Source organism: Microcaecilia unicolor, chromosome 1 (genome assembly GCF_901765095.1).
Source record: "Microcaecilia unicolor chromosome 1, aMicUni1.1, whole genome shotgun sequence".
NCBI classification, from domain to species: Eukaryota; Metazoa; Chordata; class Amphibia; order Gymnophiona; family Siphonopidae; genus Microcaecilia; species Microcaecilia unicolor.
In genome coordinates, this window is record NC_044031.1 from 721,283,373 (window position 1) to 721,302,132 (window position 18,760).

The 18,760-nt window shown below is 44.7% G+C and overlaps 1 protein-coding gene across 1 annotated transcript in view; it reads right to left on the reverse strand.

Moving 5' to 3' along the window:
* Positions 1-18,760, reverse strand: part of ATP8B4 (ATPase phospholipid transporting 8B4 (putative)) — a 467,603-nt gene that overhangs the window by 282,366 nt on the left and 166,477 nt on the right. The window contains exon 4 of the mRNA XM_030189574.1: positions 5,825-5,938. Within this exon, the coding sequence (XP_030045434.1) occupies positions 5,825-5,938 (114 nt within the window). The remainder of the gene's footprint in view (positions 1-5,824; positions 5,939-18,760) is intronic.

Here is an 18,760-nt window from a genome sequence, read left to right on the forward strand (position 1 = left end):
CTTACAGAATACCACCTAGTACACACAGGTGCATTTTATACTTCTTGTCCCAGAGATAAGCAGTGGATTTTCCCCAAGTACATTTAGTGATGGTCTGTGAACTTTTCTTTTGGGAAGCCGTCCAAACCTTTTTAGACCCAGCTAGGCGAATTGCCTTTACCACATTCTCTGGCAACGAATACCAGAGTTTAATTACACTAACCATTAGGATACTCCTCCACTCCTCCATGTTACATGTGCCATTGTAGAATACCACTTAGGTGCCCTGATAGCACTTTTGCACGTAAGTGTACACTTGTGTGTTAGTATTCTATACATTTACGAGTGCAAGTGGTGTGTTTATGTGGGCAACTAGTTTGCGGAATTGCCCTTCACATGTCTGAATGCCAGGCATGTCTTCTGACTCCTCATTGCTATAATTACTGAATAAATACTAAAAATAATGGAACATCCGTGTGCCACAAATCGGTGAATACGAGGCATCAAAAATGGTTACACATGCCAGTAAGTCCTTCCTGCAGGACCATCAAAGATCCGTCACTCAGTTCAAAGTTATAATCAAACAAGTAAAAGTCATAAAAGCGCAGCATTCTCTGCTTTCAACAAATCCATAATCAAAACGGTGGTGGTTGGGAGACGGGGATAGTGCTGGGCAGACTTATACGGTCTGTGCCAGAGCTGGAGGTTGGGAGACGGGGTTGGTGGTTGGGAGGCGGGGATAGGGCTGGCCAGACTTATATGGTCTGTGCACTGAAGAGGACAGTACAAATAAAAAAAGCAGCACATATGAATTTATCTTCTTGGGCAGACTGGATGGACCGTGCCAGTCTTTTTCTGCCGTCATCTACTATGTTACTATGTTACCTGCCAATTAATGGTGCCTTTGATGCACCTAAGTGGTATCTACCTCTAGGCGCCATTATATACAATTGTTCCCAATTGCCCAGTTGTGAAATGACGCTGCTATTTATGGAAATAGATGTAGAAGAATACTGTACATGATAGACTCTTTATGAAAGCCAGCTGCAAAAGAGATGTAGACTTGCAGGGAAGGATACGTGGAGGGGCATAATCGAACGCAAACGCCTATCTCCATGGGCGTTTATCTCCGAGAACGGGTCTGTGAAAGGGCGGGCCGAACCGTATTTTTGGAAAAATGGACGTTTTTGAGCTGGGTGTTTGTTTCTTTTTAGCGATAATGGAAACTAAAAACGCCCAGCTCAAAAACGTCCTAATCCGAGCCATTTGGTCGTGGGAGGGGCCAGGATTCGTAGTACACTGGCCCACCTGATATGCCAGGACACCAACTGGGCACTCTAGGTCAGTGCGGTGGACTTCAGAAAAAGCTCCCACATGCATAGCTCCCTTACCACGGGTGCTGAGCTCCCAACCCCCCTCCCCCAAAACCCACTACCCACAAATGTACAACACTACCATAGTTCTTAGGGGTGAAGGGGGCACCTACATGTGGGTACAGTGGGTGTTGGAGGCCTCCCATTTACCAGCACAAGTGTTACAGGGGGGGGGGGGATGGGCCTGGGGCCACCTGCCTGAAGTGCACTGTGGTACCCACTAAAAGTGATCCAGGGACCTGCATACACGCAGGCCTCTAGGACTTGTTGCTGCTGTATAACATTGGCACACCAGTTGACACCTGAAGACTAATCTCTCCAAAAACGTCCTTTATTGGAATAACCGCGTTTACTCACAGTTAACTGCAGATCAGAGATTGTGCCCCACTGGCAACGAGTCTCCCTGGTACTGAGATTAGCAGTAGGTCCGAGCTGGCAGAATGCTGTACAATGCCCTCTTTCAGCCACATTCAAGGGAAGAACTAAGTTCTCTAACGTGGCTAACACAGGAAAGGGAACTAAAACTGGCTTACAAAAATGGCCACTACCGCATGGACTACAACAGGAAACACAACAGGGCACACTCTGACCCAGTAGGCAGGGGGAAAAGCACCATGGGAGAAGAGCCTACCAACTACCAACATCGTGAGACTGTAACACAAGCTAATGAAATCACGGAGCCCAATACCCTACACCCACCACAATGCAATGCTGATGTGACCCTGTACTGCACCCAAGAGCCACATCTGACCCAGGGAAAGGCTGTGACAGGATCGAACACATTCTGCTGTCATGGAGGTGGGTATGGCATTTGAGGTTGGCATACAGGCTGGAAAAAAAGTTTTTAAAGTGGGGGTTTTTTTTTGGTGGGAGGGGGTTAGTGACCACTGGGGGAGTCCGGGGAGGTCATCCCCGATTCCCTCCAGTGGTCACCTGGGCAGTTGGGGCACTTTTTTGGGACTTGTTCGTGAGAAAAAAGGGTCCAAAAAAAGTGACCCAAAATCGCGGTCAAAACACCTTTTTTTTTTCGATTATCAGCTAAAGACGCCCATCTCTCCTCAGCTGATAACCACGCCCCAGTCCCGCCTCCACCACGCCTCCGACACGCCCCCATCAACTTTATTCATTTCCGCGACGGAGTGCAATTGGAAACGTCCAAAATCGGCTTTCGATTATACCGATTTGGGCGCCTTTGCGAGAAAAACGCCCATCTCCCGATTTGGGTCAAAATATAGGCAGGATAGTAACATAGTAACATTTATTTATTTATTTATTTATAACATTTGTATCCCACATTTTCTCACCTATTTGCAGGCTCAATGTGGCTTACATAATTCTGCAAGTGGTGATTACCAGTTCCGGATAGGAGAAATACATAGATGGGGCAAAGGGACAGATTAGGTTAGATTATGAACAATTGCTACCCAGTACAAAAGACCAACATAGTAAATGACGGCAGAAAAAGACCTGCACGGTCCATCCACTCTGCCCAACAAGATAAACTCATATGTGCAGAGAAAAAATATCCGCCAGAAGGCGGAGAACTCTAGACGCCCCACGGACAACAACAAGAAATGAAATAAAAGTGGGAGGACGACCAAGGATTCCAAAGACTGAAAGGATATATAATAATAAAGATGTTTATTGAGGTATAAAGACTCGACACAACGTCGTGTTTCGGCCGTTAGGCCTGCATCAGGAGTCTTAATGCCAAATGCGTTTGAGAACTATTTGATGAAGGCAAATCCTCAACAAAGGGAGGTAACATAGTAACATAGTGTAGATGACGGCAGAAAAAGACCTGCATGGTCCATCCAGTCTGCCCAAGACAAACTCAAATGTGTATACCTTACCTTGAATTTGTACCTGTCCTTTTCAGGGCACAGACCATATAAGTTTGCCCAGCAGTATTTCCCACCTCCCAACCACCAGTCCCGCCTCCCATCACCGGCTCTGGTACAGACCGTACAATCTGCCCTCCCCTATCCTCGCCTCCCAACCACCACCCCCTCTTCCCCCCACCTGCTCCGCCACCCAATTTCAGCTAAGCTTCTGAGGATCCATTCCTTCTGCACAGGATTCCTCTATGCATATCCCACGCATGTTTGAACTCCGTTACCGTTTTCATCTCCACCACCTCCCACGGGAGGGCATTCCAAGCGTCCACCACCCTCTCCGTGAAAAAATACTTCCTGACATCTTTCCTGAGTCTGCCCCCCTTCAATCTCATTTCATGTCCTCTCGTTCTACCGCCTTCCCATCTCCGGAAAAGATTCGTTTGCGGATTAATACCTTTCAAATATTTGAACGTCTGTATCATATCACCCCTGTTCCTCCTTTCCTCCAGGGTGTACATGTTCAGGTCAGCAAGCCTCTCTTCATACGTTTTGGAACGTAAATCCCATACCATCCTCGTAGCTTTTCTTTGCACCGCTTCCATTTTTTTAACATCCTTCGCAAGATATGGCCTCCAAAACTGAACACAATACTCCAGGTGGGGTCTCACCAACGTCTTATACAGGGGCATTAAAACCTCCTTTCTTCTGCTGGTCACTCCTCTCTCTATACAGCCTAGCAATCTTCTAGCTACGGCCACCGCCTTGTCGCACTGTTTCGTCGCCTTCAGGTCCTCAGATACTATCACCCCAAGATCCCTCTCCCCGTCCGGGCCTATCAGACTCTCCCCGCCTAACACATACGTCTCACTTGGATTTCTACTCCCTAAGTGCATCACTTTGCATTTTTTCGCATTGAATTTTAATTGCCAAACGTTAGACCATTCTTCTAGCTTCTTCAGATCTTTTTTTCATGTTTTCCACTCCCTCCGGGGTGTCCACTCTGTTGGAAATCTTGGTGTCATCCGCAAAAAGGCAAACTTTACCTTGTAACCCTTCGGCAATGTCACTCACAAATATATTGAACAGAATCGGCCCCAGCACCAATCCCTGAGGCACTCCACTACTCACCTTTCCCTCCTCCGAGCAAACTCCATTCACCACCACCCTCTGGCGTCTGTCCGTCAACCAGTTCCTAATCCAGTTCACCACTTCGGGTGCTTCGTTGTCTCCTCTGACACAACGCTTGTATAAGCTTATTGCAGCATTCTATACAAGCGTTGTGTCAGAGGAGACAATGAAGCACGCTTACCTTCACAACGGTCTTTCTAAAGACCTCCCTTTGTTGAGGATTTGCCTTCATCAAATAGTTCTCAAAAGCATTCGGCATTAAGACTCCTGATGCAGGCCTAACGGCCGAAACACGACGTTGTGTCGAGTCTTTATATCTCAATAAACATTTTTATTATTATATATCCTTTCAGTCTTTGGAATCCTTGGTCGTCCTCCCACTTTTATTTCAAACTCATATGTGCTACTTTTTGTGTATACCTTACCTTGATTTGTATCTGTCATTTTCAGGGCACAGACCATATAAGTCTGCCCAGCACTATCCCTGCCGCCCAACCACCGGCTCTGGGACAGACAGTATAAGTGTGCCCAGCACTATCCTCGCCTCCCAACCACCTGCCCCGCCGCCCACCACCGGCTCTGCCACCTAATCTCAGCTAAGCTTCAGAGTCAAGAAAATAAAACGACAATCATATAGGATGTAATTCTATAAGGAATGTGCATAAATGGCAGTCACTTATGCATGTAAATGACCTCTCATAGACAGCGAATAACAGAAAAGTGCACACCTTATTTTGATAGTGCAAACTTTGCCAGCAGTTGAGTACAAGGCAGAGCTGGGGCAGAGAATGCAAATGTACATACAGGGCCAGTGTTAGACATGCAGGGGCCCAGGACAGAAACTGCAAAAGGGCCCCCAAAGCCTGCCTGCAAAGTCCCCTTCAGCTTCAAGTAAGTTGGAGCCCCCTGTGGCAAGGGAGCTCAGGGCAATTGCCCTGTTTGCCACGCCCTAACCCTAGCCTTGTGTGCATACATCATACAATACTAGAATTTATGCATATTCAGGCTAACATCTAGGCCTTTATGCCAGCTGGTGTAAGTGATCATGCCTTAAATGTAGGTGCATTATTTTTTTTAATGATATATTGTTTTTTTTTTTATTTTACTGTCTTGTTATTTATTGTTTTTGTGTTTTATGTATGTTTTAATATATACACCATCTAGTACAATCAAATAGAGCAGTTTAAAAATGCTTTAAATAAATAAATAAAATTGTTTGTCACATGCACTAGTATTCTAGCTGCATATTTTTCTTTATAGAAGAGGCCTGAAATAGATGCCCGTTTACCCTGTTACCCTTTACCTCACTATAGCCAATGGTGAGGTCAAAAAGACCATTCACTGGCTTGCTGCTTATACGATAATGCAGGAATGGTCAAACCTCCTCCTCATGTACTCAGTTCTTCATGCTGCTATTTTAAGCAACAGGTCTAAGGCAAAGCAAATAATCCCCATCCCTCTTACCCCCTCCCCCATGAAAATAAATGTTATAAATTCATACGGTACCTGTAAAATCAGCAGGAACAGAAAATACGCATTTGCAACTCGCTGGAACTGCTCAAATAAATTAATTGGCAGGAAAGTGAGGATATTATACTTAGAGGTTTTAATGCGATTATTCTGAAATAAAGAGAAACATTACATAATCACTTAACAGCCCGTGAAGCGACAACTTTGAATCATTCAATCAGGAAATGGTGCACATAATCTCACAAGGCAAGAAGCAGCTAATCAACAAGTTACATATTAGATGCTTTAACAAACAGACAAGGTTTATGCCAAGTAAAAGCTGAACTTACAAACTAATTAAGTCAGAGGAAGATTCCTTTTTTTACTGTACAATCTCAAGCCCACGTGGGAGATCCCTCCTGTGATATGTTTCCATAGAGTTAAATAAATTGATCCTACCAAAGGCTCAGATGCTAATGCACATTTTAAGAACATAAGAATAGCCATACTAGGTCAGACCTCTGGTCCATCCAGCCCAGTATCCTGTTTCCAACAGTGGCCAATCCAGGTCACAAGTACCTGGCAGAAACCCAATTCGTAGCAACATTCCATGCTACCAATCCCAAGGCAAGTAGGCTTCTCATCACTGGCTGAAAAAACCTTCCCTCATGCTCAAAAAAATCATTGTAGACCTAAAATCTTCAATGCTAACGATTCACCTTCAAAACGTGCAAAAACCCAAAACTCACTAGCTCAGGGTACCAAATGCTCAAATGTTTCAAAAGCATACTTTGCTCAAACACTGCAGGATTTGAGCTGGAGCAAAACGCTGGCCAACGTCGGTCTGGGGGCCTACTTACGAGCTGAAAATATGTCTTCAGGATAGATCTCTATTCAAGCTAAGTACTTAAAATCTTGGAGTGTTGAAGAAAAGTATGCTTTTGAAACATTTGAGCATTTGATACCCTGAGGTAGTGGGTTTTGGGTTTTTGCACACTTTGTATGTTTTTAAGGTGAATCGTTAGCATTGAAGATTTTGGTCTACAACGATTTTTTGAACATGAGGGAAGGTTTTTTCAGCCAATGATGAGGAACAGATCATTTTGATCGCTTTCAGCTCTATAGACCAGCTGGTCTGGAGCTTTTGAGGCTTTTTTCTTCCCTTTAATATAATGTGCTTTATCTTCACATACATTTTGCCATTATAGTGGGTAAAGTTTGTTCTTGTGTATTCAAGATTTTTGACTGGATTGACTCCACATCCACCTAAGTTGTTTTCAAGCAGTGGCTTCCCCATGTCTTTTGTCATAGCAAGGGTTTGGCCAGGCAGACTCACTGATAAGACTCAAAGGGCTACATCTGGGATTCAGAGGTAGAAAAAAGGATTACATTTTAAATCAACTATATATTTTCACCAGCCCTAAACAGAAGAGTGTAAATCATTGCATGTGTCATTTTGCATACCCAGAAAAAGTGTGTTCTGGGGCATTTTTATGATTTAAGCAAGGTACAGAATCTTTTAAAGTGCTACATACTGTCTACACATACTACTTAGAAGAAAATCCCCGCACTGTGGCGAGTACAGTAGTGCTGGACAGACTTATACGGTCTGTGCCAGAGCCGGTGGTGGGAGGCAGGGATAGTGCTGGGCAGACTTATACGGTCTGTGCCAGAGCCAGTGGTAGGAGGCGGGGCTGGTGTTTGTGAGGCGGGGATAGTGCTGGGCAGACTTATACGGTCTGTGACAGAGCCGGTGGTTGGGAGGCGGGGATAGTGCTGGGCAGACTTATACGGTCTGTGCCCTGAAGAGAACAGGTACAAATCAAAGTAGGGTATACACAAAAAGTAGCACATATGAGTTGTCTTGTTGGGCAGACTGGATTGACTGTGCAGGTCTTTTTCTGCCGTCATCTACTATGTTTTACATCATGAATGCCAGTTAACACAAAGGCTGATGTTACTAAACATATATATTTGCTATGCATTTGTTTCATATGCTTTCTACTGCAAAATATTTTTCACATCCCACGTTTCGTGCAGTATCCTAATTAGTTATGTGTTTTTAAATAATAGTCAATAATGACACTTTTCAACTAAGACAATTAAGTGATATTGGTTTATTTACTCTAGATTTTTCATCATATTTTCCATCTCCATTTATTTGGTCTTGTATCCCACATTATCCATATCAAGTTTGGTTCTATGTGGCTTAAAGTATAACAGGATCAGTTAACGTGGTTTATATTGTAATAAGTAGAGAGGTGTGGTAGCCGTATTGTTTGATTTCTATTGTAATAAGGAACTGCAATCTACAGGTTTACAGCGTAACGAGGACTTACTATAATAACGAATCAAATAGAGAATTGCAATCATTAGGGAACCTACTATAACAACGAATCTATTGTGTAACAGTCGCATTGTAACAGCAAGGCTGCAATTACAGGTTAACGGTGAAATTAAGAGCTAAGAGTCCATGGTATAATAATGAGCATACCAAATAACAGTGTAGCTGTTTATGGAGAGCAAGATTCAGGATCTGGCAAACAGGGAAATGTCACTGTTGATTTAGTTGAGGCGTGACTGGGAACCGTGGTCAGTTTGTGTGCTCGGTCTCTGGAGGCTTATCCTCTGTCCATAAAACGATTTCTGATGAGTTATGATTTTAGCATTTTGTGAAATCTAAGGTAATCCTCCTAATGTTTGAGGGTAGGGTGTTCCAGGACTGGGTTGCAAGGTAGGAGAACCTTTTGTCATAAAGAGATTTGTATAATACTCCTTTACAGTTTGGAAGTGGAGTAGAAGGTAGTTCCAAGCGTCCATCAGGATATTTTTGAGTGGGTGGTCAATTAATGTGATCATATAGGTGGGGGTTAGGACAAGTGTTAGGATCTTGAAGTACTTGGGGAGCCAATGGAGTTTTTGCAGTAGGGGAGAGGCTCTTTCATAGCGGGGAGACCTGAGGATCATGCGGGCAGCCGTGATTTGGACAGTTTGTAGTTTTTTCAGGCTCAGATCTCTGCCTGTGTATAAACTGTTACAATAGTCCAGTTGAGATAATATCAGAGTTTGAACTAAGAGATGAAAGGGAAAGGGGAAAGGGAAATGGGACTTGATATACCACCTTTCTGAGGTTTTTGCAACTACATTCAAAGTGGTTTATATATATTCAGGTACTTATTTTGTACCAGGGGCAATGGAGGGTTAATTTGAACGGAGTGTTATAGAACACGGGGATGTGCACCCAAATTGAGAACCGGGATTTACACCTGATTTTCGCAGGCATTTATGTCTTGCCGCTCAAATTTGGGCACTGGAAATCAGCACTCAATGCTGTTCTACAATGGGTGTTCATTTTTGAATGCCCATTACAGATGGCCACAACACAAAAAGAGCAGGTCTATATCTACTGTAGGTAACTGAATCCTAGCTGTTGAAAATTTGGCCTGCCAGACTGAGCACTCAACCTGTGCTAAAAATTCACTCCAAAATGATCACATTTTTAAAAATCTTTTATTTATGCTTATGTAATTCCCAAAGTATAAAACTTGTACATAATAGTTACAGTGGTAATCATTAAATTTTACAGATAACATAGTAACATAGTAGATGACGGCAGAAAACGACCTGCATGGTCCATCCAGTCTGCCCAACAAGATAAACTCATATGTGTATACCTTACCTTGATTTGTACCTGCCTTTTTCAGGGCACAGACCGTACAAGTCTGCCCAGCAGTATTTCCCGCCTCCCAACCACCAGTCCCGCTTCCCATCACTGGCTCTGGCACAGACCGTATAAGTCTGCCCTCCACTATCCTCGCCTCCCAACCACCAACCTCTCTTCCCCCACCTGCTGCGCCACCCAATTTTGGCTAAGCTTCTGAGGATCCATTCCTACTGCACAGGATTCCTTTATGCATATCCCACGCATGTTTGAATTCCGTTACCGTTTTCATCTCCACCACCTCCCGCGGGAGGGCATTCCAAGCATCCACCACCCTCTCCGTGAAAAAATACTACCTGACATCTTTCCTGAGTCTGCCCCCCTTCAATCTCATTTCATGTCCTCTCGTTCTACCGCCTTCCCATCTCCGGAAAAGATTTGTTTGCGGATTAATACCTTTCAAATATTTGAACGTCTGTATCATATCACCCCTGTTCCTCCTTTCCTCCAGGGTATACATGTTCAGGTCAGCAAGTCTCTGTTCATATGTCTTGGAACGCAAATCCCATACCATTCTCGTAGCTTTTCTTTGCACTGTTTCCATTTTTTTAACATCCTTCGCGAGGTACGGCCTCCAAAACTGAACACAATACTCCAGGTGGGGCCTCACCAACGACTTGTACAGGGGCATCAACACTTCCTTTCTTCTGCTGATCACACCTCTCTCTATACAGCCTAGCAACTTTCTTGCTACGGCCACCGCCTTGTCACACTGTTTCATCGCCTTCAGATCCTCGGATACTATCACCCCAAGATCCCTCTCCCACAGGGGCATCAACACTTCCTTTCTTCTGCTGATCACACCTCTCTCTATACAGCCTAACAACCTTCTCGCTACGGCCACCGCCTTGTCACACTGTTTCGTCGCCTTCAGATCCTCGGATACTATCACCCCAAGATCCCTCTCCCACAGGGGCATCAACACTTCCTTTCTTCTGCTGATCACACCTCTCTCTATACAGCCTAACAACCTTCTCGCTACGGCCACCGCCTTGTCACACTGTTTCGTCGCCTTCAGATCCTCGGATACTATCACCCCAAGATCCCTCTCCCACAGGGGCATCAACACTTCCTTTCTTCTGCTGATCACACCTCTCTCTATACAGCCTAACAACCTTCTCGCTACGGCCACCGCCTTGTCACACTGTTTCGTCGCCTTCAGATCCTCGGATACTATCACCCCAAGATCCCTCTCCCACAGGGGCATCAACACTTCCTTTCTTCTGCTGATCACACCTCTCTCTATACAGCCTAGCAACCTTCTCGCTACGGCCACCGCCTTGTCACACTGTTTCGTCGCCTTCAGATCCTCGGATACTATCACCCCAAGATCCCTCTCCCCCTCAGTACCTATCAGACTCTCACCGCCTAACACATAAGTCGCTCGTGGGTTTCTACTCCCTAAATGCATCACTTTGCATTTCTTCGCATTGAATTTTAATTGCCAAACCTTAGACCATTCTTCTAGCTTCCTCAGATCCCTTTTCATGCTTTCCACTCCCTCCCGGGTGTCCACTCTGTTGCAAATCTTAGTATCATCCGCAAATAAGAAATAATTATCCGCAGATAAGAAAAGAAAATACACTAATCAAACCATCTAACTCAAGTTCCTCATCTCTATGAAGACCCGAGTCCCAATATCAAAAGAAATAAAAATAAATAAATGAAGTAAAAGTTGTTCACTGTCACAAAAAGGTTCAATTTAAAATATTGCAGTTCTGGCCTTTCCCTGTAGATGGCACCACAAAACAAAGGACACAGGAACACTTTAAACTACAGCAGGAATAATAGTGTCAGAATCATTCGTGTACTAACCAAACAATTATGTCCTCCGCTACTGCCCTTCTTTTAAGCTCACTAAAACAATCTAGCTCTTACTCTTGAGCAGAACTTCCCAAACTGTGAATCAAAACCTAAATGGGTCACAAAACCCACTCTTGGAGTCATGACCTGGGTATGCTCTCCATCCGTGCATCATTATTCTGCACCTCCTATGGGGTCACAAAGTTCTATTTGGCTGCAATCATGGGGTCATGGCCTCCAAAAGATTGACAAGTACTGATCTTGAGCAAAGAATTAAGGTTGCTGTGTTAATCCACTTGGTTATGTGGTTACAGGCAGTGGTGTGCTGGAGCCGGCTCGCAAGAGCCGGTTGTTAAATTTTCTTCGGACTTGCGAGCCAGTTGTTAAAAAGCACAAGCCGGCTCTCCTCCCTCCCTCCCTCCAGATCCGGTCCCTCACCGACCTGACACCTGCCTTGTCCTTCGAATTCTTCAGGCAGGCAGTCTTGCCTGCCCACTGCCAGCGCTGACTCTCCCCCGCTGCCGGTTCGCGCTTTAAAAATGGCCGCCGAGACATCCAGAGGCGACCTCGCGAGACTTCTGCGAGAGTGCCTGCCCCGAAGAATTCGAAGGCCAAGGCAGGGTGACTCAAGAGTCAGGTCGGTGAGGGACCGGATCTGGCGGGAGGGAGGAGAATTCGCTGAACAACTCAGGAGGGGGGTGGCAGGGGAGAGAAGGGAGTTGCTGGGCATGGGAGGATGGATCATGGAGGGAAGAGAAGGGTTGCTGGGTATGGGTGCATGCAGGGCAGGGGAGAGGAGGGTCACTGCTAGACATGGGTGGATGGAGGGCAGGGGAAAGGAGGGTCACTGGGTATGGGTGCATGCAGGGCAGGGGAGAGGAGGGTCACTGGGTATGGGTGCATGCAGGGCAGGGGAGAGGAGGGTCGCTGGACATGGGTGGATGGAGGGCAGGAGAAAGGAGGGTCACTGGGTATGGGTGCATGCAGGGCAGGGGAGAGGAGGGTCGCTGGGTATGGGTGCATGCAGGGCAGAGGGAGAAAAGGGTTGCTGGACATGGGTGGATGGAGGGGAGGGGAGAGAAGAAATGCTGGACATGGATGGAGGGAAGGGAAGAGTGAGGAAGGAGATGAGATGAGGGAAAAGGAAGAGAGGAGAAAAACTGCACATGGATGAAGAAAATAGGCAGAAGCTGAGGACCAGAAATGAAGGAGGAAAGGAAAGAAATAAATGGTAAGGAAGCTCTGGAAATGGAGTTAAGAGGACAGATAGCAGCAGAATCGGATACTGGGCCAGCATGATCAGAAAAACAGTCACCAGACAACAAAGGTATAAAAAAATCATTTTATTTTCATTATAGTGTTTGGAATATGTTCACTTTGAGAATCAGGTGTTCAACATTAAAAGTTTATATTTATTTACTTATTTATGGCATTTTATCGCACATTAAACATGAATTAAATTGGAACCTGGGATCATTTAATTTTTTTTCCTGGAGTAATGCATTGCCACCCCCCACTCCCCAGGCTCTCTCCCCGGCTATAGCCAGCTCTACAATTTAGGGGGGGCGCAGAGGGGGACCAGGGAGAGAGCCTTTTGTTAAACATTTACCAGCACACCACTGGTTACAGGAGAGATTTTTTTACTGTACTAAATATATCTCTGACATGCTTTTGAAAGCTATCCTTTCCTCATCTGCTCAGTGAAGAAACAATTCAGTTTACTCATTCACATTTATGCTTCTCTATGAATGCAGTGTACATGATCCAATGCAAGAAATGTAAAGAACATAGTGACATAGTAGATGATGGCAGAAAAAGACCTGCACGGTCCATCCAGTCTGCCCAACAAGATAACTCATACGTGCTACTTTTTGTGTATACTCTACTTTGATTTGTACCTGTAGGGATCTATATCGGTCAAACAAAACAAAAATTAGGGGGACATGTTATAAATTTTCATAGACATATCATAAAATGTTACAGAGAACAAGAGTATAACGACTCAATAGATGAAAATTCCCCAATGGAAGGTCATTCCCTTAATAACCTTTAACAAAGGTAGTTAAAGGAAACTTCTGGAATAAGCAAAAATGGAAAATGTGAAATTAGAATGATCAAACACCGATACTAACGCAAAAGGACACGGGCTTTCTCAGCCATCATCAGATAAAGGCCTTTACACTGTAAGCAGTTACTGTTGCATCACCTCTGTCTCTTCCCTTACCCTCTTTCACTGAGCTGTACTAACATATGCAGACAATCTAAAACCTAATTAAGTTCGTACTATTTAAACCCAGCATAACTTCATTGTTTTTTCACTGATCTGATGAGGAATGACTCTCAAAAGCTTGTCACTGATATATATATTTATTTAGATTTTGCTCACACCTTTTTCAGTAGTAGCTCAAGGTAAGTTACATTCAGATATATTGGGCATCTCCCTGTCCCCAGAGGGCTCACAATCAAAGTTTGTACCCGAAGCAATGGTGGGTTAAGTGACTTGCCCAAGATCACAAGGAGCAGCAGTGGGATTTGAACCAGCCACTTCTGGATGTCAAGACCAGTGCTCTAGTTCAATAAAAAAAGTATCATCTACAAATTGTTTGCTGGTAAATTACTCTTACATTTATTAATAATACAGTACATGACACTCGTATCCCAAATATACCATCATAGTTCAGTGTGGCTCACAAAGAAGGTAAACTGGGCCAACTCCAGGAATAATACAAATCAGTAAGCAACAGATTAACTAAGAGAAAACTAATGTGAGCTTAGATATTTTCTACATAAGAAAGTTTTCAAAAAAAATGTCATAATTAGTTTGCAGTCTAATTTCTATAGGTAATTCATGCCAGTTACTCGCTACCAAATATGCAAACGTACTAGCAAAAACTTTCTTATCCACCACCTTTTTTGGATCTGGATATTGAAGCATTAAAAAAAAAAAACCCAAGTAGACCCGGGAATATTAAATCACCTCTTCACATTGACCTACAATATTTACAATCCTAACTTATTTTACAAAACTGGCAACTGCCATGCACAAACTCTAGGGGTTCTGTCCAGCTCTTCTCTCACCTTGCAAACTGAGGCCCCAGTGCCTTCCTTCTTGCCACTTGCTGCTAAAATGCAAGTCTTTATTATATGTCACCACAAGCGCAGCCCCTCGGCACCAAGCACAACTGCATTGCACAGCGACTGGAAACAGAACAGGGCGCCAGGCAATGTGAGACCAGTCAGGACAAACGCATTAGCTGGCAGGGGTTGGGGATCCCGGCAAGCCAAAATACCTTCGCAGTGATGGTGGAGGGGAGGGCGGCGCCAGGAGGGCGGCGGGGAGGGGGAGGCGGAAGTGATGGGGGCGGTGGAGCGGGCCAAAATGTACCCCCCCACACACCTTGGGCTCTGCCCCCTCCCTCCTGTTGAGGTCTGGCTACACCCCTGCAATGTCCTATGGAGTTATCCATCAGTCATGGTCTCCGTGTGTGTCCAGCAGTCCAACATCCATTCTACAAGTGCTCAGCTAAATGAACCAGTGGCTCTGGCAATCTGGCACAGCAAGGAATTTGAATGATTGATGACAACACAGGCAACAAATACCTTCCCTGTGCCCAGATGTTAAATGTTAGTAAAGTGTTCTACTGCCTTAAAACAGAAGATAGGAGTCGTTCTTTTGACCATGAGAAGAGCTTTCATCAGAATGTGACTTTTTGTTTGCCACGGATCATAAATCTGACCTTTCTTTCCATCTGATATGTCTGCCACAGATACATTCACTCCGTATCCATATTTAGCAGTCAATGTTTTTTTTAAATAACATTTTGACATTATATCAAGGATCCACTTGTACAGAAAAGTGACTTGTTTCCAATCATGAAACAAAATATTTATTTATTTATTACATTTGTATCCCACATTTTCCCACCTATTTGCAGGCTCAATGTGGCTTACATAGTACCGGAGAGGTGTTCGCCAACTCCGGTGTGATGAACAGTCCATCCAGTCTGCCCAACAAGAAAGTGTGAACTACGGAAAAGACACTGTTCTTTGATTTCCCACTTGTAAGTGCAGTGAAACAGGCATCTCAGTCCTTCCCCACCTTGCTAAGAAGCTGTCACATCCGTCGCTCCCTCCGGCTGCTCCTCCGCGGGAAGCAGGAACCGGCGTCCGCCACGACGAAGGCCGGCTTTCTTGAGGCCACGGCGGGGAGCCGGGGCTCGCTGTGGTGATGGCTGCCCAGTCCGGGGCCGAAGCTGGAGGCCGGCGATCGCGGCTGCCGGACTTTCGATCGCCGGCTATGGTGGCTGTGTTTGCGCCAATAGGGAAGATGGCGCCGAGGCGCGATGGCCGGCGTCTCCTTCACTCTCGGGCACGGGAACCCGAAGCTCCGCCTCAGAGGAGTTAGATTGGGAGGCCAGTACGGTATTCCCGCCTGGGAGGTCGGACAGAGCCAATCAGAAGGGTTCTGTCGATAACCAGGTTCTGATTGGCCGGCTATGTCTACGGGGGCTAGGCGGGTGAATGCTGAACAGTATTTAAGGAGCGGGCCTGTGATAGGACATTGCTTCAGGTTCTGATTCCCGAGGCCAGTCTCCGTTTGTTCCTGTGCTCAGTTGGTTTCCTTGTACTTCTGGTTTTGACTTTTGGACTGTTCCTGGTTTACTCTGCTAGCCGCCTGCCTTGACCTCTTGCCTGACTGACTACGTTGTTAGCTGCCTGCCCTGAACTGTTGCCTGTTATTGGACGTCTCCATTTTCCATCTGCCCTCTTCTCTCCTGGTCCCAGTCCAGGTCAGTTTGTCAACCCCGTGGTTCCTGAAGTCCTGTTGACCGCCTGCAGCTGGGGGCTCAACCCTTGGTGAACGGCGGTCGCCGCGGGTGAAGACTTGGGGTTGCACGGCTGTCCTTTGAGGTCCTTCGGGGCCTTGCGGGACCTAAGGGCTCACCTTCCTTGCGGACAAGACAGAAGCCCTTGAAGATGCAATAATGTTACCACCATCTTCCGCAAGCCTTGGTACCCCTGCATTCTTGATCTGCATTTTATCTCTCATCACTGAAAACCCTGTATATTTGTCTTGCATGTCTGATTTGTTCTATAAACACAGGTAAGCTCCACCCATCCAATCAAAGAGACTACTTCCAGTATTTAGGCATTTCTGCATAATCCACAAGCAAAACAGGAGAAAACCTCTAAGAAGAACACAAGATGCAACACAAAGTAGAGGGTGACTCACAACTCCTGTCTTGAGAGTTGTGAGTCACCCTCTACTTTGTGTTGCATCTTAGGCATTTTTGCATACAGAGCTGATAATAAAGAAACCACTCGTTGTCAGCAGAGACCATGACATGCTTTCTGCCACAGGCTTTTGCCAATTTTAATTCCACAGGATTTGCCCAAGACACTGTGGGGCACATTGTCTCGGTGCAACACCCATAAGACTCACAAAGTCTATCAGACATTTGACTTTCTCATGTGCTCCTCCATACGCCACTGGGGCCTTATCTTTATGCTCACATATGCAGCTTGTCATCCTGAGGACTGGGTTGACTAGAGCGAGCGTGGAAAATAAATCCAGCCTCGCCATGGGGCATCTGTCACTGCTTGGAGTTGGTGTTGTATCTGCTACAAAAGATTGTATGACTGTTGCTTTATTTTCCATTTTGGCTTGGGGCCTGTTAGAGAAATTTTCAAAATTTACTAGTTGTTATAAGATTTTGTAATGGGAAAGGGAAATGGGACTTGATATACCGCCTTTCTAAGGTTTGTGCAACTACATTCAAAGTGGTTTACTTACAAAGTGATGTTGTTCAGTAATAATTTAACAAAGCAAAAATATATGTCACTCAAGTTCCCATAATTGGATCCAAGACTTACAATGGAAAGCTACAAAGAAAAATGTTTAGGGAAATTGGCAACTAAGGCATTACAGATGGGATAACCAATACCATAAAGAGCATAATATGATTGTTATTTACTCTCCCGCCTACCTTTTAGTAATCAGAAAAGAAGAAAGTTGTGAAGGCTCAAAGGACACATATTTAGTGGACTTGTATCTAATGATGCATTTATAGAGATTACGCAGAAAGAAAGTAACTCCAACTTGGAGAACTCCTGGTTTCAATAACAAAAATTGCCTATGTCGACATTGGGTATCTCTAGCAACATCAGGAAAAACCTATATTTTATAACCCAAAAACAGTGCTTGTTACATCATGGGAGTGAGAATGGGGGAGAAAATGTCAAACTGTTTAATGGTGAACATTTTCCACTGTATGAATCTCACGGTTAGCGGTATGTTCATATATTTTGTTGAGATTTGGACCTGTTACCTTGAGTTGAGGTTCATCAATAAAAAAGATTTAAACATAACCCAAAAACAGCTTTCTTTATTTTTACAGTACATCCTCATTACCAGCAACTGAAACCAATAAAGTAGCCACCATGGCTTCTTCTGAATTTGAAGATTTCAACACTGCAGAAATATCCAAAGCTGTCTGAGGTTGCCCCTCCACCTTTCCAGATATGTAATACACCTGTGAAAATGGAGGAAGCTTATCCTCAGGAATGCCTAAAATTTCTATCAAGTATCGTTTCAGCAGATCTCTAGGAAGAACTGTGTTCAAACAAGGAAAATTCAGGAAGCAAAGACCATTACTCCTGGCAAAATTTTCCAAAGTTTACCATTTAGATCTTAAATTAGTAACAACATTCACAAGCATAGATCGTAAACTTTTAGAGTCATTAACATCGTTTTCCATGGAGTCAATATGGCTAGTTAAAATCTTCACCTCATTTAAGACTTATCCACTTTAGCTTCTAGCTGAATACTCTTCTGTGAAAGGGCATGAGTTTGAGGGAAAAGAGTCTTATCCAAGTCAGATATTAAAAGCCACAGTGAGTCCAGGGTCACTTTATCAAGCTTCTTCTGCAAGAATTCAGGAATCTGCTCCACTGATACCAATAGGCCATCACTTCCAAGATCTTCCCTTCAAGTTCCTCCCTTCCACCTCGTTGGAACTTGTCATGTAATGCTTACTATAGGAGGGACTGACAAAGTCTCCTCCACAGCTCCTGTTGGTCGAGCCCCATTCAGATCGTCATTTGCAAAAACCAACAAGGATGCCCCCAACCTTGGGCTCTGGCCCCCTCCCAACTCAAGGTCTGGCTATGCCCCTGAGGGCATACATAAAGGTGGAGCATGAGCAGGCCATAGGCATGTTGCAAAGCGACACAAACAACTTATTAAATACTATTGGTTGAATTTACTGTAAGGCACACTCAAGCATGTCAACTTACCCCAGCTATTGAGCTGCTGTAAGTGGAATGCCTACATTCTGGCACACCAGTGCACTAAGTGCACCTCACTGTAGCATTTACATCTTGGTACCAAGTTATAGAGTTGCCCAGTCAACCCATTACCTCAGGTACAAACTTAGGGGTCCTTTTACTAAGGTGCGCTAACAGATTTA